At 37.2% G+C, this 22,112-nt stretch overlaps 2 protein-coding genes across 3 annotated transcripts in view; one reads left to right on the top strand and one right to left on the bottom strand.

Annotated features, from left to right (window-relative positions):
• Positions 1 to 22,112, top strand: part of SRSF11 (serine and arginine rich splicing factor 11) — a 235,526-nt gene that overhangs the window by 191,223 nt on the left and 22,191 nt on the right. The window lies entirely within an intron of this gene.
• Positions 7 to 21,152, bottom strand: LRRC40 (leucine rich repeat containing 40). 2 transcript variants are annotated; one of them, XM_062581340.1, is made up of 15 exons: positions 21,002 to 21,152; positions 20,219 to 20,400; positions 19,420 to 19,493; positions 18,797 to 18,926; positions 18,269 to 18,392; positions 17,359 to 17,501; positions 15,872 to 16,044; positions 15,468 to 15,558; positions 12,830 to 12,875; positions 10,275 to 10,383; positions 9,252 to 9,359; positions 6,846 to 6,956; positions 5,070 to 5,147; positions 3,311 to 3,496; positions 7 to 756 (listed from the first exon to the last, which is right to left on the bottom strand). In XM_062581340.1, the coding sequence occupies exons 1-15, from the start codon at positions 21,150 to 21,152 to the stop codon at positions 651 to 653; spliced, it is 1,812 nt and encodes a 603-aa protein (XP_062437324.1). In that variant the 3' UTR covers positions 7 to 650. The 2 variants fall into 2 exon arrangements, with proteins under 2 accessions (XP_062437324.1, XP_062437325.1); XM_062581341.1 differs by lacking the exon at positions 6,846 to 6,956.

Raw genomic sequence — 22,112 nt, 5'->3', positions numbered from 1 at the left:
AAAATATACATCTAACAGGAAACATTTATTTTTTCAGTGCTGCCACCAACACCAACCACATTTTGAATACTTTTACATAAGCCAAGCATGCAGTTTGCAGAACACTTCATACTGTATTTGTACCCTAACCGTGCAGTTTAAGGTTACAAACATTTTATCACAGACAAACCAGTAACCAATTGTTTGAGGCAATGGTTAAGAGACCAAAAACTTTATAGAAAGTTATGAAACAAGTGTTTATAAAACAGGCATACAAAAATCAAAAAGTTAATTTCTGCCTTATGCTCAAATACTTTGGTGTTTACAATTCTTTTTAAAAAATTAGTTTAATTGTAGAAAAAAACATTGTCATTATTACTGAAGCCAGCTTTCAACATAATCCTTTATTACAAAAAGTGTAAACAAATATATTGTAGCATTTTAAAACACACTGTTGAACCATGCAACCTTGCGGGGGGAGGGGGGGGGGATATTTTATGGAGGAGTTCCTTTTTAACATACAATTTAAAACCACTAATATAAATGCTTTATGGCAGCAGCCAGATTAACAGGTCATTGATAAACAAGAGGAAGGCAGTTTAATTATACAGGGTTTGGCCAGAGAGGGTAACTGATTCACAAGCCTAACAGGGAAAACAAAAACTATTGTATTAAGTAGGAATTCGGCTTCTTAGATATTCTAGCACTGCAGCTGTTCCCTTTGCCAGAATGGCTGCTCGGGGAATACGGAACGGATTTCCTTCTAACAGAAGTGTCCTAGAAAAACAGAGATGCTGAGGTCATTTTCATAAAGGTTTATGCTTGTAACAACACAATCATATACCATATATCAATTTATGAATCCTCTGAAATTCCTGAGTAATGTCTCTCCTATTCTTCCAAAAAACTTTTAGCTTCTGCTAGCCTGTCTCCAGAAGAGACAGCTGAATTTGAATTTATGCTAATAAATCTGTAGTTATATAGTACTGTAGATGATACAAAATACTCACCTACCCTATTTCTTCAGTAAGCCTCTGCCAAAAAGACAGAGCACGAAAAAGAACTTCTAACACATTAAAATAGCACCAAAAAAATGGGATAAAACATGTTAAATTACAACCCTCCACTGCTAGCTCCGCTGTTGGCCCACTCTTCTTGGGTAGGCATTAACCTCTGCATTTTTTTTTCCTGCTTGTGTGGGTTTTTTGTGTTGTTTTTCCTGCTTTAGGTCCCTCAAAAGTAGACTTCCATTCACCTATAATATCTCCATTTTGCTGAACTAACTTAACCTTTATATCAAGTCTAGCAAAAGCTGGAACATATTCCACTGGAACATAAACATCCTAAGATAATTTTAAATTAACAAATATTAAGAAGTCATGATAAACCCCAGAACACAGACAGAGAACTTCTGTTTACTGAGGAACAGCTGCAGCAATTTAAGATTCCATTCCTGGCTAGCTGGTTGCTCTGCCCTGCTGCTGAAGGTCACCAGTTTTACCCCAGAAAGGCAGTGAAGAGGCACACATGCCTGCAGCCCCATCACAGTCCAGTATCGTACCACAGGCGCACGTGTGCTGCCAGGCTGACTCGCTACAGCAGCTAACTGGCAGACAGCTACGTGGAGCCCAGGAGCATCGGTACCCTCCAGCCAGGGGAATGACAGCAGTGTCTTAAACTGCTGCTCGACGATTTTCCAGACCTAGTCCATTAGACCGTGATAAAGATTGTCTTAAGACCTGATCGCATGTATACGACATGACAACACTAGCCGCTACACACACGCTAGGTATCTTGGCTAGCAATCGAATGCAAGGTGAAAAAGCGTAGGGGCAGCCATGGCTGGCAGCGCACGAGCAAGGGCAAGAGGGGAATGTCGAAAGGGTAACTGTGCCAGAGCCCCACAAGCTGCTGCTGCTACTGCCACGCCGGCCTTAGGGCCGGGGGTCCCCGGACCCAAAGTCTCTCACCAAAGCTCTGCACCAAGATCCTGCTGTTGGCCTCCTCCTGAAAGGAGGATTACAAGCAAGAATACTTTAAAGGCGAAAACCATGCTAACCACTAATTTGTTATCTTTGACAAGATGGATTAGTTATGTGTAACTGTTTTCCCTAAGGTGTATTACCTGAAGATGCTTACACAGTCACATCTCTTTATACATCATTACGTCATCATTATCTAGAGGATGTTACCCTATCTCTTTTTTACAACCGTGCAAGTTACCACATAGGTAAGGAGCTAAAGGTGTTTACTGACAGACAGAGCTATGGCTCACTTTGAGCTGGTGAACCATGCTCATCTATAGGTACACCAGCAGTAAGTATGGACCTACAGAAAAGCACTACAAGACCACCACTTATTTCTAGTTAAAAATGCTTTTAACAGCAATCAAGGCAGACAAGGTACCTGGCTTAAACTATAATGTTAAATTTACACTACATTAACATTCCCTTTCAGTTTTATTTTGCATACTTTATTAGGCGTGCTACCATTTTTATTAATTTTTGTTTTCTCATCCGTAGATAGACAAATGTTCAAAGCCACTGAAAACTCAGCAATCAATACTGGGAGTTTTGATATAGCCCTCAAATGCAGATTACCTCAAGTTATTAAATGCTATCAGGCAACCCAGTCTTGCAGTGATAAATATATTTGCTTAATTTTGTTAAGACTCCGAGTTCCTCGTGAATTTTCTAGACTTTATTAATGAAAACAGCGTCATCTTCAAATTTTACCACTTCTACTCTTTACTTTAACATAGCCAATCATAGTGTAAGATCTTTAAAACATTTAGTACCTTCAGTTGCTAGCTTTCTAACAAATCAATTTTGGCAAGGAGCCAGAAAACAAAAAAATAGAAGCAGTTATTCTTAATAGTAGGGCTCCATATCCTATGAAACAACTCCTACAGTAAGAGCAAAAAGCAAATTAAGAGGAAGCTAAATTAGGAAACCCATAGCTCTCAGAAAATACAAAATTAAAAGCTGGACTGTTTGCAAAATTTGACTCTTACAGTTAAATTCAACTTTCAGGAGCGCTTACTTTTATATAAGTAGTTGGGCATCCAGCTTTCAAAGTGCATTTTTATATTAATCTATATTTATAGAGTAAATTTTCACAAAATCATGAAAACTCTCTAAAAATCTTGAGAAGCTATGGAAGAAACTGCATGGTTTTACAAATGATAAAGACATCCATTTTATGCATTTAGACCTACAAACATACATCTTGCCAATTTGTATTTTTCTCTCTGGCAGAATATGCCTTGAAAAAAACAGAAATAGAGTAAGAATGTATTTTTATCAAGCAGGTTACTGCTTAAAATACACACCTCAGAGTTTCACAGTTTCCAAGTTCTGGTGGCACCTGAAGGAGGTCGTTGTTCTGAAGGTCCAGTGTTCCAAGCTTGTCCATCTTCTGCAACTGCAGAGGATCTATGGACCCAACCTGATTATTACTGAGCAGGATGGTCTCCAGTGCTAGGATGTGATAAAGGACACTGGGAAATACTTTAAATCTTCAAAAAGAAGGCAAATAAGTAAGAGTCAGAAATATGACATACAAAAAACGGATGTCCTTCAAAACAGAAGAGATTTTTAGAGTTGCTGATTTAAGCTTTTGTTTGTTTAAATATGCCACTCTGAAAGGAGAAGGCACTGATTATTTTACCTTACACACAGTGAAAAATTTGTATAGTGTACAATCATGTTGCAAGGGCCATGCACGAGAATGCATGTTCCATGTGTACCACTGCAAATTCCTAGGGAAGTCTGGGTACTTCACATTTCAGCTGGCCATTGGATGGGGAAAGAAAACAAATGTCTTTATTCTGTTGAATCATAGTCATCAGAATCCCTGAAGGATTGCTCATACCAGTGCTGGATGTGAAAAAAATATAATCTGAAGTATATTTAAGCATCCTGACATAGGTGCTTGGTGAAAGAAACAGGAAGGATACAGGAGAGACTTTTCTTTAAAATGGGGCTATATAAAAACAGTTGAAAATCTTCATGAATGCATGAAATTTGTTAGCAAAGGGACATGAGTTCAGGTGTAAGAGTTCTCCACTGTTTGAGAAGAGCAAAACTGTAAGCTGTATGTTTTAAAACACATTGTTTTACGTACAGTAACCTGAATGTACCTCTGGAAGAAGGAGCTACCCCATTAAGCTTTGTTTAGAAACAGTAAGAGCAAACTAAACTCTAAAAATGAGCCATATAACTAATACAGATGAGAGATGCAAAGTCATTAGGAGCTAAAATAAGGTTACAGTTGGTAGACTAGGTTTGGAAAAACTTATTTCAATGTAAATCTAAATGGTATCATTAGAATTTTACTTAAGTTAGTGACAAAACTCCCACTGTCTTCCATAAGACCAGGATTTCACAAAAAGTATCCATGAAGGAAATGGAGTAAATGGAGACAACAGATTCAGTCGGTATGATATACTCAAAAACAACAGTAGGTTCTCTAACATCACTGACACAAAATGTCTGAGCAAAACTTATCCCCTCCAACCTCAATAGATACACCAACTGCTTGGAAACAAAACTTAAATTGTGACAGTAACAGACTGAGTAGTGTAAAAAAAGGGAGAATAAGGGCCAATTGTTTTCCTGTACGCTAAGAAATGCCCTCCTGAGTCAAATCAATGGTCCGTCTAGCCTAGAATTGTCCCTCACTACTGTAAGCAATAAAAGCAGTAAGAGATGCTATTCAGCATTACCAGATGCTACTCAAGCCTTGTCATTTATTGCCATTCACGGCCCTCATATTTTTCCAGCATCCGGAACTGCTGTATTATGGATGTTAAAGGGTATGTCTCTGAGCAATCCTGCTGGTATCCATTGTTGTATATATTGTTCACAATACTGTTTAATAGCTTTTTGAACCAGCCAGTACTACCTCTCTCCAAATCTTCTTGTGGTGGCAAGTTCCAAAAATACACTACACATTGTGCAAAGCAGTACATTCTCTTTATCTCCTTTAAGCTGATCAAGTGTGTCCTCATTCTTGTATCACAGCAATGATAAATATAGGAGTTTGGCCCAGTTCTTTTTATATTATAAAAAGTCTAAAGAGTTACTTACCTATTAAAGGAAAGATTTATTATTTGCAGTCTTGTCAGTGCCTCCATTTCCTCAGGTAAAGATGTCAAAAAATTATTTCTGTGTATCAAATAAAGACAAGCAGTAATTATTAACTTTTAATGAGTGTTAATTAAGCATTCATGATGAAAGAATATGCATATTTACCAGTACTGATATGCATTTATGAAGCGAACTGCTTCATAAATGGGTCAAGATCATGCTCAAGTAGAGATGCTTGCTGATGCAAACCAGGTTTGCATTCTGATTTTTGCCAGTTAGTAGGATTAAAAGTTTGTTGCCTAAAGATACTCAAACATTTCAGTATCATAACAACTCCAGAAATATGCTTGACAATATTTTCAACATAGAATGAACAGGAATCAAACTTTTAGTCATCAATTTCAAAAAATAATGTTAAGCATGTGTATACACAGACACATATATACATCCACATCTGTATATGAATTCTGCTCTACAGATACCTCCCCTTCTTAAGGGACTTTAGGAGATCAAAGAACATGAGGAACAAATTGCTTCATAACTGCATGTAAAGAATCGGTATTCCCCCGAACCTGTGATACAGAACATACAAGAGAAACACTGTACAAATTCATCTCCATTGCAGAATCTTGCCTTTTTATTTTTAAGAAATACAAATTTAAAAGAAGTATAATTGAAAGCATTAGTTATCAACCCCTTCTACCCTGTTAGTTTGTTCATGGTTTTCCCTGAAGAATTTTCTGTCCCTTCTTTCTCCCTGTTGTCCCAGAATCACATTCAGCTAGTTGGGTTTCAGAAGGAAGTTAATGAAACTGCCTGGACGTTGGTGCCAACCTGAACCAGTACCCAGTTGCTCTGACAAACAGGTTTTTCATTCAGCCTAGTATTCAGTTGCTGTGACAAACAGGCTTGTGGCTACCATTTCCAGAGTATTTTCCACAATAGGAAGACATTCAGAAACTGTTTAAATACAATGAGGCCAAGGATCTAAGGTCAAACATGACATTTTTTGAGTGTGCCACATAAAGAGCTGTTACAGAAAAATAAAGATCACTCACTAAAAGAGACCCAGCCTTGTACATACATTCTTATTCACTCTGAGATATTCAGCCTGATTCTCTCATCAACCTCATCTTACCAACCACTTCTGCAGGCTTCAGCCTAACTCCTCCATCAGCAGCGCATATGTTACAGGCAGCTTAATTTAAAACAAGCCAAAGCAAAAAGCTCTCTTTGCAACTGTGCTTTGCTATTTTTCATTTTGTGATGCACCTAAGATAATAACTACTAGGGAGCTAATCCTGATGGCTAAACAAACGCAATGAATATTTTTCAGAAGTTAGGGAAAGTAGAATGACAGTAAGGAATTTAATAAAACTATTACAAATAGAAGTACCTATAGACAGCTCCTGCTTCATGCAGCACACAAGGGTTGCTCTCATTGGTACTACTTCCCAGATACCCTCCAGGTTTGGGGTGTTTTTTTACATCCACTTCCACTTAGTATCTGTCAGAATCTTTTTATGACTGAGGTCAGACTCCTCATCAGAGCAAGTCTTAGAGCTTGTCTACTTTTTTTTTTTTTTTTTTTTTTAAGAAAGATCAATACCACTAGGCCACTTGCCATTTCAGATCTGCCAGTCATTCAACAGACATAGTGGCATTTAGAGAAATGAAAAATTATTTCAGTACTGCTATACTGCAGTAACAGATGGCTGGTTTAAAAAGGCATAGAAATAAATTACTCAGAAAGGAAGTCCAACACACGACACAAACCTGATATCCAAATGTGTCAATTTATGAAGCATGCAAATCTCCAAGGAAACTGATGAGAGTTTATTGAAGCCAAGGTTGACATCACAAACCGAGTCTTTCAGCTCCACAATCCTGCAACACAGTATGAATACACTTTTATTACATAAGTACGTCTGCATTGTATTTTCTAAGTTACTGAAAAAAAAATTGCTTTATTCTACAAACTAGGGACATTCTGTTTTGATGTTTCAGAAGCGATTTTATGATAATAGAAGATAATGGAAACTGAACTTGTGAAAATAGCCTGTCCTGTCATTTTACGCTTGGTGCAAAGACAAAGCTCAGAGTCACTTTTCTAAATCTGCTGCCACCAATTCAGAGAGTAATTTTTACTATGAAAGTCTGTTCACTTAAATGTAATTAAGAGGTATTTCAGAACCTATGGCACAAATGACCATCACTGTCATCCCCTGCCCTGAAAATGTTTTAACAAAAGACTCCATCCATGTTACTCCATGTGATTCTTTTAATAGCCATAATGAACAGAAATAGCTTATTATTATTTTATTTCTGTTTTTCATTTCTGTTCTCCTGTTCTGCTATTACAGATTGCAAATTTGCAGTTTGTAAATTGCATTTGCTGTTTTTTCATAAAAGGATAAAATACTGAGATGCTTCAGTGTAAACTACTTAGAAGTTCAGGAAGTTAATTGTTAAATCCCTATGACAGAATCTTCATTTTAACCTTAAAAAGAGGTAAAAGAGGTAATTAAATTAGCTAAATACTCATCTCATATCTGGATTCCCACTGAATTATCTTGCACCCAGCAGCTACACATCTATACCTTCCTCTCCACTGAATGCTGCAGCCTCAAATACACGAAAAGGCATGGAAGGCACAACCATTATCTCACCAAATCCATCTTCTTTGAATATACTGGAAAGAATTTTCTTCCACAAGAAAAAGACAGCACCTGGTCTTCAAGCTCTATACGCTAAAGGTATATAATGCTTAGCACATTTGGGTCCCAGGATAGAAACAAGTGGGCACCACAACAATATAAACAAACTCACACTGAATATTCAGGTATGCCCTTCATCATTATCTGCTTATACTGACATACTGTTTAGACACACTGATTACAGCTGAGCGTTACAAAAACATGAAGGCACGGCCATTGTTCACAAGAGTTAAAACAAATCTGAACTCATGTACAGAATTTCTACTCAGGCAAGATTCCCAAATTAAAGCAATATAAGGTTCTGTCTGAATAAGAACTGCAAATCCAACCAAGAGGCTGCCATGCTCTTGTGCTAGGTAAGAGAGAATTTCAGTCAGATCTTTCCTGTATCAAGTAGAGTATCCTCATCACTTGAAATTCATCTCTCAAGACCCATAAATACTTAGTCATGTGGTACTCTGTGTTGCAGGTTCAGACTGTTAACTCCTTACTGCATAATTTCTATCCTCCCCTTCTCGTAAGAGAACTCAAAGGTGTTTAGACATATTAAACATAAATTTTAAGAATGGCTTCTATGCATAAAAGTGATTTTTTCCCTAGAGTATAAGCTGCTCTAATAAAAATACTTTTTTCCTTAAAAATCAGTTTTGATTTTCTTAAGCTACCACAGATTCAGTAGTACTCCTCATTAGAAAAAAAGACTGTTTATTCTCATTATTGTCAGAAAAAAGCTTTTCCTTGACTGTGGATGAGGAATCAAGTACAGTAATACCAAATGCTACTGGACGATAACCAAATGTCTTAAGAAATAAAAGGCATGGAAATTGTTTAGGCTTCTTTTTCAAAAAAGAAGAAAAACACAGAAAAGCTATCTGAAGACACAGAATTTAAACAAGACCTTAACTATAAGATAGAGATATCATCTCATGAAGTACTGAATACACACAGATTATCTTCACATGGGAAAATGACCACTCTGTATAAAAAATAATAAACAATACTACATTGTAGTTAAGTACAACATTTCATTATTATGTGAAGTCACACTGGAGTCTCCCCCTTGTTTCAACAACGCTTAGCAAAGAAAGATGAAAATAACATGTAATGAAAGTACTACTTGGTGCAGACAAGTTTCCTTTAACTTAAACCTCCATCTTACAATCAACAGACCCACCTGCATGCTACTTAAACTAGAAACATAAGTTTTATTCAGCATCTTAATTCTACTTTCATTATATCTCTTTCTCTCTCCAAAATATATACATGCATTATATATATATATATACAAAACGTATACAGGTATATAAATTCCTATATGTATATAAAATACAAATACACATATATATACTTAAATATATCAGGATAAAGCATAAATACGCTTGATTAGAAAAAACACAAGATGTTGAAGGACAAAAGTAGAAAAAAGTAACTGAAAGAATGATCTCTATAATGGAACAGCTAGTACCTTGCAGGAATTTCATTCAGCTGATTTTTGCTGAAGTTGACAGTGGTGACAGGATTGCTTCTGACTGCATTAAACACTTCATCAGGAATCACAGCTGCCTGTTTCTCACTAAACAATGAAAACCATTTAGCAGAGTAACATGAACAAGTCAGTCATTTCCTATTTATTAACAAGACCTTATCATCTTTAGAAAAATAGAAGCAGTAGAATACATATATAAATATCTACGAGTTGAAGTCCTTGAATGATTGTTAATCAGAAAACCTACGAGTCACTGTACCATGTTACATGGAATGTATGCAGTAACACCATTTCATGCCAGCAGTATGTTCTGTTGTCCAGCTTAACAAAAATCAGTAAAAGCTGAATTATGTCATTATCTCAGCAAATGTATAATTCTGAATGGGCCAATAAGTGTTGCAGGATTGTCAATAAACAAGTTTTCCTTCCTCAATTTAGAAAACATCCCCATCATGGTGACATGGTAACAGTTTAACTCAGATAACTACTGAACTTGGAGCTTCTGAATGTTTGTGGCAACTAAAACTATTCTAGCCCTTTTCATCAGAATAAGGTCATCTCCACATTCTAACTCTGTCCACGACTGTGTGCATTTCACCTGGCAGTTCTCATCATATACATTTTTTTTCTCCCTTTCCTAACCTAACAAGTTATATTCTTGCTTTCATTAAGAAACTGAAGAGATACTTGCCTACTGCAATGAGATATTTGGAGTCTTAACAGTAATTTTAAGGACACTTAAGATGTACTAAAAGCACCTGAAATAATAAGTATTTCAGTAAGTAAAAGGAATGTTACTGTGGAATAGTTGATAAGACAAAGAAATGAAAATCCAGGAGAAACATCATTCAGACCTGGCAATTCCTAAGTACACAAGTTAGAGTGAAAACTGTGCAAGTGTAGCCAGATTTGCCAACAGTTTGTATATATCATGAAGTCAAAAACAAAGAAAGTAAGAAGTATTACAGCTTTAGAAATGCTGTCCTATTTCAAAACACATACCTATATTCCAGTAATTTTAGTGAAGTTATGGCATGCATGTTTATCCTTGACTCACTTGGAAGAGTCATGGCTGTCACAGGAGGCTCTTCATCTGGGCTAGTTACATCATCTAGAGATAATATACGTATACAGTCACACAAACACCTATAAGGCTGCAGTCAGATGTGGTGTTCCAAATGTTCTAGACTGAGAGCTTTATTGTCCCTAGTCACTTGTCATCATCCTTTTTAACCCTTCCTGTATTCTAGTTTGATTGCATATAACCTGATTCAGATTAATTTCAATAATTTTCTAGTAAGGAGTTTTTGTAGTCTTAAGATTTTTGTTCGGTGACTTTTTTTTTTTTTTTTTTTTTTTTAACTTGGCTGATTTTTTTTGACAAAATAGATCAGGAAACAATACACGCTATGTTAGTAGACATGTAGAGAGGCAGTAGCCTCCGAGGGGTAGGGGGATAGAAACTGAAAAGAACAACGATGAACAGGAAAGATGGGCTAGAAGTGATGATCCATATCACTATACTCAGAAAACTGACCACAACTATAGTTAAAACATTAATATTTGTTGTAATTTTCATAACACTCTTCTCTATAGGGTTAATTTGATTATTATCTACAGTGTTTGTGAAAAGTTGATGGGTTTAAAGGGCTACTTTGTATGAGCTTAATAAATGCAGCAGATTAAAAGCTCTGGTTCCGCACATCAGAGCTGTGCCACCAAACCCTGGGAATTCACACATGCACAATTAGGGTGAAGATTAGCTAGAAGTCCAAACATATGACAAATCTAACTTCTACTAAAAGAAGTGGAACAAACTCTGCAGAACTTCAACAATGTTCATGAATAGCAGTCTAGTAAGAGCTACATCTAACAAAAACCAGTCAACCATTTACTAAAAATGGTCAAAATCAAGCTTCAAGGGGTCTCTTCTTAATTTAAACCTCTACAGAAGAGGACTACTACTGCTATTTGTTTATCTCCCTCTTAGATGTCATAGTAACAAGTACAGTAAAATGATAAATATTGCCATACATGCAAGACATTAGCTAACCTTATTATCCACAATTATATTAAATATTACAGTTCACCAGTTGAGCTTCTGAGTATGTATTCTACCATCGAATTAATATTTACAAAGTTAACAATAATACGCTAGACTTGCTTTGAACCCATTTTGAAAGCCCTAATAAAAATAGTAAGCAACCTTAGAGTATGCAGTGACTTAATACTGCCATCTTCTGATAGGAGGAGATAAAACCTATTTACAAAAGGAAGAAATTTCATATATTTTCAATAAAGTTGCTTAAATGTATTATCAAGACCTCTTCTAAATTAAGAGGTTAAACATTTTTCACCATTTAAGTGCTGCATAATCATTCTCATATTATATTTAATGACCAGTGACCTCAATCATTTTGCCTACTTCACACTTCCCAAAAGTTAACAAAGATGAAGATTTCTAAAGTTGATAAACTGAAGCTCTGTTCCAAAAAGATTAAGGCTTCTCAACATGCACGTTATTTCAAGATTCTGACAGTCTGATTCCTATATAGGTAGAAAATGCAAAGTCTGGCCACCATTCATTTGTTTAGAAAATGCAGAACGAAACAAGAAGCCAACTACCAAAATACCTCAATGAATTACAGGCCCAAGTATCAATCTGGGGAGTGATTTGGGTGCACAAAGCAACCAGCAACTTTTTATATCCTTTCTCTTTAAATATTAACAATTTATTCTACAAAGTAGGGCGTTCTGTCACAGAAAAATGATACACAACGATCTAGCTGTTTTTTAATCCACAGGCATAAAGCTTAGAATCCAAAAGAGGAGTCTGCAAAAACATACCACAGCTGTCCAGAGAAGTAATTTCTGTGCAACATTTCAGTTGATTTTCTGCTTTAAGACTTTTCATTTATTTATATAGGGAATGTTAGGATAGAGACTTTTAAATGGTAGAAAGACTGAGACCAGTTCTAATAGGCCAGGATTATAATTATGTTTTAAATAAACAGTTACCTTCTGAAAGACTTTTTATATTCTTAGTCATCTTTGAATTAGACTTCATGGCTTTACTAAGATTTTAAGGCAGATTTATTCATGCATATACTTGTTAGGAATCACAGGTCTGTAATGCCCTTGTTATTAAGTGAATGAATAATACATAATACCTCTGCAAAAATCTCATCCATTTTCCCATACTGTAAGCAAGCCAGCAGAGAGATGGCAAGCTTAAAAGGAACGCCTTATATAAGCTTCCCTTTAGCTCCAGAGGCAAAAAAAACAAAAAGCAAACTATCTGAACTGCTCATGCAAAATGTACAAAGGGTTAGAGGAAAATATTTAAGATTATCTTTCTAAACAATATCCCTCCATAATGAATGTTTGTTATTTTGGTATCATCTAAGAGAGTAAGGAGAGGAAACTGCACTGAAATGTAAGAGCAAACTGTTAAGTAAAGAAAATACTATTATTGCAGGATAACTAGGGGAAAATCAATTTTTAAAAGAGCTATCCTAGGTAAGTTTTTAAAAAAGCAATACAATAGAGTAATATACCTTGGATTTTGCTTCTTAAGTATTTCAGAAGTTCTTGGGTTCCTTTCTTTAGGGAAAAAAAAAAAAAGAGGTGAAACAAGCATTTGCAAGCCTGTATTTATATAGCTATTTTAGCAAGGAAGAACAACAAACATCAGTTGTGTAAGTGGAGCTCATAGCACTGCTGACTATAAAAGCTACCTAACACTTCCTGTAGAAAAACTCTCTTTGCAGTATCTTATAAATTTGCTTTTATGCAATTTTATTTTGTTTCAGATGAAATTTTCCATGCCATGTCAGGCACCAGAAGCCACCTTAGGTTCCATATTCTTTATCTAAAACTTCATCCAGATCCAAGAACAAGGAAAAATGATCCCATGAAATTAATTTTCTCTTTAAAAATGTCTAGCTCAATTATGCTTTGGAGAAGGAACTTCAAATTTGTCAGAGGGTAACTGTTCAGAATTTCAGTAACTTTATATCCAAGTTTGGCCAAATTGTAAGATCTTGGAAAAACACTGCAGTTTACATAATTTACATGGATTTTTAACAGCTGAATTCTCCAAAGATCTGATTTTCAGTCCTCTTGCAGCATCTCATATTGGTCAAACAACATGGTTATGATCTACATAATCTCTGAATAATCAAGCATAATCTCAACTACCCCATTTGTTTTGGAAGCTAGGCTTTCTTTATGATTTCATGTGCTTCTCCTTCTGTTGTAAAACCATGGACTAAAGCACTGAATACGTGTTACTGTTTTTCATTCTAACTGACATCTATATCATATACAAGAGACTGACTGATCTGAATGCTGAAAGGAGAAAAAAAGTGGAAGTGGGAAAAGGAACAAACTAGCACAAGGAATCTGGTGAGACTGGACAGCGGAAACTGAAGATAAAATACTGAGAAAGAGAGGCTGGAGGAAATTGAGATTGACTGCAGGCACAGGTAGGGCTGGTGTGAGCTGAACTGAGCAAGAGGGGAACCAATACAGAGGAAACTGGGGACTTGTGAGGGAAACAGGGAAGTCAAACAGAAAGTTGAGTAACAGTCATCTGGTTTGCATGGAGGGGAAGGTAAACAATAAACTGAAGATCAGCCGACAAGTAACAACAGGTTAATGCAAAAAGATGAGAAACATAAAGGGATAGTGGGACGGAAAAGGAAGATGAAGGTTTAACAGAAGACGACCAGAGCTTTGCCAAGAAGCAAGGAAACACACAGAGGACATGAACAGAATTGGGACTAGAATGAGAGGCCTGAAGAGTAAGAAGAGATGAGACAGAACATGGACCTACAAAAGAGGATCTATGCCTGCTAGACTATACCCGTCTCTCCCCTCAAGTCGTTCAATTCCCTAGTCTCATTATTCACTTGCTGCTAGCAAGTGTCTGGAGAACCTACAAGATTTGTCAATTACTCCATTAAGTCAAGTGGAAAAAATTCAGAGAGCGCATATAAAATTTCAATTATATAGATTTCCAGAGTTGGTAATGGATAAAGAAGTGTAAGTATAAAATGTTGTAACAGAATTCTCATACCTCTGGTTTGCTATAAAATATGTAAGAAGTAAATATGATAAATTACACACATGTAGGTTCTTACACTTGAAAGAAAACAAAATCTTCAGAAATCGGGGAATACCAGAACTTAAGCAGTGAGAGGCAATCCTAGCTCAGTCTCCTTTGCATGTATATTGTGGCACAGGTTTGAACTCTGTGATCACACATAACTTCCATTCACTGAACCTTTTGCTCATCAACTTAGTGCATACAATGCTCATTTGTTCAACAGTTAAATTATTTTCTCCCCTCTTATTTTTCACATGCTGCTGTATATTAAAAATTTTAATTTGGGGTCTTCAGTGTTGCTTATTTTTAGAGAATTCCAATGCTTCAGACACGTTTATTTTATAGCACTGGCAAAAGCACAAAAAGAAAGTACTTTATACCACCAATGAAAAGAAGGGCCTGCTGGAGAGTAGAAGGGAAAGGAATTCTGTAGCAGCAGTATTTCTCACACCCTAGCCTTCCTGATGCCCTAAGTACTTGTTTTCTCTTATATAATCCACACCTTCTCTTTCCTAGTTACTTAAGAGAGAACACAGATTACCTGAGGTATAAGCTATCTATAAGAAAATGTGGTACATCATATTGTCATTCCTCAAAACCTATCTGCCATCAAATACTCTTTGGAAATTGAATCCTAGATTCTTAATTCACACAAGTAAGAAATAAAAAACAGAAATTCATGCTCATCTAGGAAAAGCTTAAATTAAAGTACTTGCCTAGCAACACAATTGATTGCAACTGCAGCAGGATTATAACCCAGTTTCCCAAGGCTGCAGCCAGCTGCCTTATCCTTTATTCTTCAGACATCTCTTGCTTCATTTGCAATATATATTACAACACCTCAGCAAATCAGAAAGAGGTCCTATAAGCAACAACCTCCTTTATTCCACACCCTCATGATTTTAGGCATTGCATCAGACTTGAGTGTTAAGATTCCTGAACCACAATACACACAAGAGATGATTAAAGTTGTACAGGGCAGTTGAAATCCAGACTCTTGCTAATTTTTTAATGTTTGGCACACAATTTGTATAATGTAAATATACAACATAATCTAACTTTATATATTGTCTAAATGTGCTTACTTGCAGAAGGTCTCTTCGAATGGTTCTCAGAGGATTTCCCTCTAGTGCCAGGAATTTCAGCTGAGGAAGGTTCCCCAAGGTATATGGCAATCTGCAAATGGAAGCAGCTCATTTCAGTACAACTTCAAAACAAATTCTAAAGAATTAGCAACGGTTTTTCACACGCCCTAGTATTCTGAAGCTCACATTCAAATCAAAAGATATAGAATATATTATGCTTAAGACACAGTTGGGTCATAACATTTAGACAGAATGGAAAAGTTTATCATTGAGTCATTTTTAATTAAATTTTAGAAACTGCAATACATCAGCTGTAGAATTATTAGTGAAATATTACTGTTTCAAGCAAATATGGATGTCACTTGCTATGCCTCAATACAGATATATGCAGTTTTTAATATTACCTACTGATATCATTGTTGGCTAGATCAAGCCGTTCCAACTTCTGAAGAACAGTAATTTCATCAGGAACTGTTTTTATCTTGTTATCTCTAAGTTCCAATACAGAGAGAGAATTCAGGTGCTTAAGATTCTCAGCATTTAAAATTTCAATCTGATTTTCACCAGCATGTAATTCCTATAGAAACAAAGATCACCCACAATTACATTACTCTGTCAAAATTACCTGAATCATGACATTGGCAAAAATATATGACAACATGTGGAAAAAGTACAGAATTTGATTCCCTTTCATCTACATACAAAAATCCAAAGCCTCCGAAGATTCAGACACGAATCTGAACTTAGTTTTCCTGAAACCATCCTAGAATCCACAGCTTTGAGTTCCATTTCCAAGCTAGGAATCAATCTGCTACATATCTCTCTACTCCAGGAAGCTTCTTAAAACTCCAAACTACAGGAATTTGAGAGGGCAGCTCTCCATCTCTCTATTGAAAATGTTTCACATACAATGGCAGAACTGAGTGGTTCCCTGGACCAGAAAGAGCGCACACATGCTGCTGGAGACACTAAGACACAGAATTTCACACTCCTGCAAGATTTCTTTTTATTTTTAGGGGGGAAAAAAAGAAAAAAAGAAATAGCTTGGAATTTTAACTGCCAAGTTCAGAGTTAATGTAGCTTTGGTACCTGCATTCTTTGATGGATTTAGTCACCACCATGATATAAACATTCAGTTGACTCAACTATTTTCCTATTAATCGAGTAACAAATTTCTAATGTCCTTAGGGATAGATGATTTTCAATTTTAAACACATCACAAAATTAGGCTACAAAATATCTGAAGATATGATTACATTAAAAGAAAAAATATGGTATATTTTCTCTGCAGTTGCAATTAAAAAATTAAAAATGAACTAAGTAAATACATCCAAAGGATGTTTCTAGAGATAAAAAATACTGCAGACAATATTACATTCAGTCACTCCTCTTCTACACACTTTTATTTATTTCCCAGTTCTGAAGAGTAAGTACTGCTGCAATTTTTTCTTCAAAATGACATTAAGCTTGACCAGTGGGAACAGCAAAAGTAATTGCAAATGATCTATAATAAATATAATTCTGCACACAGAATTATTAACTATTCATCACAACAACTCATAATATTTTGTTTAAATATTCATAAAAAAGTTTACTGCAGATATGCATACAGTACACTGTTTCACTCAATACTATTCAAATGTTAGAAGCAATTATCTTTCACTCACCATTTTGTTTTTTCTCTCCCCAGTAATTTTAAATATCTTCTATTTTTTGCATAATTTCTCACTCAAAATATGCATTGAAGAAAATAATCTGTCAAATTGTTTATTGCACAGTTTTAAGGCTACTGACTTCTAAACAGAACAATATTAATCCTTACATTTCTCCAACTACTTCTTGTGCTCCGTTTATCTAGAAATATCAATACACTAACTTTTTCAAACCTTACCTTCAGTAATTTGCATGAAGGAAATTCTGGTAAGTAACGTAATTTATTTTTTCTCAGATAAAGTTGTTCCAAAGATGCCATACTCGCTAATTCAGAAGGTATAGTTTCCAGGTAGTTTTTAGTACAATCCAGTTGTCTTAAACCTATTGAAATAAGTGTGAAAGTGAGAAAAAGAAAAAGTAAACAAAGTCTTCTGCAGAATCATAACTATGCTCTTTTTGAAATAAACATAACCGTCTGCCCATCAGAATTTCCTAAGAAATTAAACCAGTTAGCATCAGCATTTGTGAAAGACAGACATCTGCTTAGGCTTTCCATTTACACTTCTTAAGACATTCTGGAATGCCTTCGACGATACTACCTGATCACTCCTTTGAAATACAGGAGTGAACAGGAAAGGACAGGCCTATTGTCATAGATAATTTCTGCGCCATTTTAAAAAGCCAGCAGTCTATCTGTTCCTGTAGATCAGCCACAGCAATTAACATATTTCCTTTAAACTATAAGCTTGATACTCAATATTATTCAAATCTTGGAAGTAAACTCGTTTTATGTCTTCTTCTCTCCCCAGTAATTTCAAATATCTCCTATTTATGTATGATTTTCCATGCAAAATTGCAGTTTTAAGGCCACTGACTAAGCAGAACAATATTAATCCTCAAATTTCTCCAATTTCTTCTTTTGCCCCATTCATCTAGAAATAACAACCCTAAGAGGACTCACGTTTGATATATAGTGGCTATAAGCTGGATTTTTAAATTATTTTTAATAATTCTGAACTTTTATTTCTGAGAAGTTATTAACTCTTTAAAAATACACATTCTTAATGCTGAATAATATGCAACACATCTCTGAACATGACTACAGAATTAGCTGTATGACATTTTATAATCCGATGAAACTAATTTACTTTTCATTGCACTGATATCTGCAGGCAGGTTCCTGAGCTGATTAGAAGACACGTTGAGTCTCACTAAATTAACGAGCAAAGCAAAACTCGTTGGAATGTCTGTAAGATGGTTGTTGGAAAGATCCTGAAGATTAAAAAAAGAGAGAGACACAGAAAGAGGTTAGGAATAGAGATGTTTAAAATATCCCATGAGTACTGCTACTGCTAAGTTAATTAGAGGCAGAACATTAAAATTAGATGGCTGGCTGATACCCTCAGGATCTTCCCTGTTAGAATGATGAATGGGAGAGACAAATCTCCCGTGTCTGATAAATCACAAGGGACTTGATTTTTCTTCAAATATTTGGCAAACTAAAAGAAAAACTTGGCTTCAAACAGAAAAAACGTAGTATCTGATAAGCTATATAAGTCACTATAATATTTGTAAAGTTTTGCTATCTAAGCTATACTTCATTAACTACCAGTAGCAAAACAGGGGTAAATCAGCCTTTCTGAACAAGTAAACATTTTTAAAGAGATGTAATTTACTAATTCTTCTAAATTGACAAGCTGTCCAAATCCATCCGGCAGATGACTCAGCTCATTGTGATGAAGAAGAAGGCTTTTCAAATGTGTCAACTGCATCAGCTCTTCTGGGATAGTTTTCAGTTTGTTGTGGCTAGTATTAAAAACATGGAAAACAAAAGGAAAATCAATTAAGCAGTTTTTAAAACTCAATCTGCCTATGGAACATTTTTGTTATATATCATGCCATCCTAACTAGGGCTATGATACCAGTAACCAGCAGGACTATCTTAGTGATGCATGACTCTTTGAAACCCATATTCTACAGATCCTACAGCAAGTATAAAGTACATTCAGTATCAGATACACTGGATATTTTGTGTTGATATAGAACAACCATCAGTTACATCTGCAGTGGAACAAGCTCCCACAAAACATTTTCACATTGCAGCATCTACACAGTCACAAAAATTAAACATTTCAGACAAAAATTAAGATTTTCAAAGTATTAATATTCTCTAGTTGAAAACAATCTGAAATTAAAGTATCTTTTCTGAAATATAATTTTAATATATTTCAATTGCTCATTCATAACTTCAAAGTCACTGCAGCATTTCCCATGTTTTCATTTTGTAACAGGCACTTACCTGACATCAAGTTTTTGAAGATTTTCAAGATGTCCTAAAGCAGAAGGAAGAGATGTCAGTTGATTATCATGAACCTAGAAAATAAAGTTTTTAAGATACAGTTACTAATTTGTACCTCGCACTGATTTTATCTCCACCCCAGAAGCAAATTATGCTGATCATAGAATCAGTAATAATTCTGATAGAGGAGGAGGATTTTTCCCCTATGAGAGTGACGGAGCACTGGAACAGGTTGCCCAGAGAGGTTGTGGAGTCTCCTTCTCTGGAGATATTCAAGGCCCGCCTGGATACAACCCTGTCTAACATGCTCTAGGTGACCCTGCTGAGCAGGGAGGTTGGACTAGATGATCTCCAGAGGTCCCTTCCAACCCTACTAATTCTAAACTAATACACAGAATAATTCTGTACACAGGTGATAGCTGCACACATGACTGCAATTATTAATAGCAGCACTGCAACCGTCAATCTGGTAAAAGTTCACTTAATTGATAATAAATGTTGAGAGATGAGGAAGTGAGAAATGAATGATGGAGAGAAAAAGTGCAAGAAATGAGGATGTATCCTGCAATAGCTCCTCTTTCAGTATCCATGATAAAATCTCCTACAACTTTCTACAAAACAAAACCCACTATCAGCATAAAAACTGTTCAAGGTGTTCTGTAAAAACCTCTAATTTATCCTGAAAATACACCAGTGTCACTTCTACACATTCACCAGTGTGGGAAATGGAAAAGAAGACTTTTTTCCCACCTCCCACAGAGACAGTACAGTCTTTTTATAATGGGATCATTGTACTTACATCCAGCACAGTGAGAGCAGGCAGAAGTTTGACATCCTCTGAAAGACACTGCAGTTTGTTTGAGGCTAAAATCAGCTTAGTCAGATCTACTTGCTCCCACCAGCGATCCGCAGCACCAAAAGAGAGATTTTGATGAGCCTCTTCTGGAGTATCCAAATTTATCCGCCATACGTGCTGAGGTACTACATGCACAAGTATACACAAGTCAACTAGATATTCCTGATAGCTGGCATTTAATTTCCCCTGTCATAGTGCTTTTCATATACACACACACACATATATGTCCATCATTTTTTACAGAGACAATTTTCCCAGAACTACCCATTACAAGCTGATGGAAATTTAGCAGCAGCAGCAAAACAAAAGTGGAGGTGTAAGCAGACGCCAGAAAACATTCACTGCTAATGTTCCTTTTTCTTTTTTCTTTTGTCCTGACTAGATCACATTTCTAAGGACAAAACCAAAAAACCATCAGAAACGGCTAGCATGCTGAATCGGTCAAGCACCTGCAACTATGGCATCTATTCCCTTAACTGAAGGGTCTCTCGATTTTTAGAAAAGCCCTTGGGCAGCTGGCGGAACAGCGCAGAGTCAGAGCCTGGCGAAGCGACGGGTGGGTTCTTTCGGGCCAGGCGCAACCCCGACCCTCCGTCCTTCCGCGCTCCCACCTCGGCTGAGAGGCGGGAGGGGAGGAGAGGGCTGCGCTGCGCCCGCGAGGGTCAGCGGCGCCGGCCCACACCGCCGCAGCCTCCCCACCCGCCTTCTACCGCTCGCAGCTCTCACCCTCGCTGAGGCTCCGGCCCGACAGGTTCAACTGCCCGCTCTTCCGCGCCGCCCGGATCAGCCCCTGCGGCACGGCGGGGCCCGGCTCCGCCGCCGGCCGCCTGAAGCCGGCGCGCGGGTCGCCCGCCCGCGCTCTCCGCGCCGCCGCCATCGCGCGCCGCCGCCGCCACAGCAGGCGGAGCCCTTCCCGCCCCCGCCTCCCCCCGCGGGGCCCCGCGGCGGCGGGCGGCGCCGCCGCCATTTCCCGCCCGGCGCTGCCGCATGGCGGCTCCGCCGGCGAAATGGTGCCGCCGCCCCCGGAGCCGGCAGGGCCAAGCGGCGCCTCTGCAGAAGGGCGTCACCGGCCCCCTCCCGCGCCGAGGAGCTGCCCCGGGCCCTCGGCCTGAAGCTGCCGCTCCGTTCCGCCGCTCCTCTGCGCTTCGCGGACGCCTCCCGAAAGCAACGACAAGGCTGTTACTTTTGTGCAAGATAGAAACAACTGTTTCCATACAGCTTTCGGCTCAGCAACTGAACTTCGTGTTTTTTTACAGGTCCGATCCGCTTGCAATTTAAGCTATAACTTCTCCCAACAGATGAAAAGACAAAAGGGACATCCTATACACTTCAACAGCAGTGCTCCCCTTGAACTGAAAACATTATTACTAATTACAAAAGCGGACTTAGGAATAGATGAGGTGCAGATGTGCATACTGTACTATTCAGAGCTTATTTCCCTCCTTCCCTCTCCACCATTTCTTTTTGGTGAAGCTTTCACCTTGTCATAAAGGGCTTATAGCTATTTTCACTGGACGTTTGAGATCTTCAGTTTGATTGCAGACCAAATAACCTGAAAAAATATTTTAAACGTACAAAGTATGCCAAATGGAAAGATACCTTTCTTTATTCCTGTCCATTTAGTCAAGCGTTTGCAAAATATATCAATATACTACAGACTGAAAATTTCCAGCTCCTTTCCAATACTTAAGTAAGGCAGAGGCCAGTCACTGTTTCTGCTCTATAGGTCAGATCAACATCTACGTAATCGTAGCAGTAGCTTCTTTAAAGAAATATAAAGTGAGTAGGTTATGAAAAAGGTGTGTATTGCGTCCACAGTCATTCAAGTTTGTAGTTA

Source organism: Rhea pennata, chromosome 8 (assembly GCF_028389875.1).
Source record: "Rhea pennata isolate bPtePen1 chromosome 8, bPtePen1.pri, whole genome shotgun sequence".
Taxonomy (NCBI): Eukaryota; Metazoa; Chordata; class Aves; order Rheiformes; family Rheidae; genus Rhea; species Rhea pennata.
This window is presented reverse-complemented; position numbering and strand designations above follow the sequence as displayed.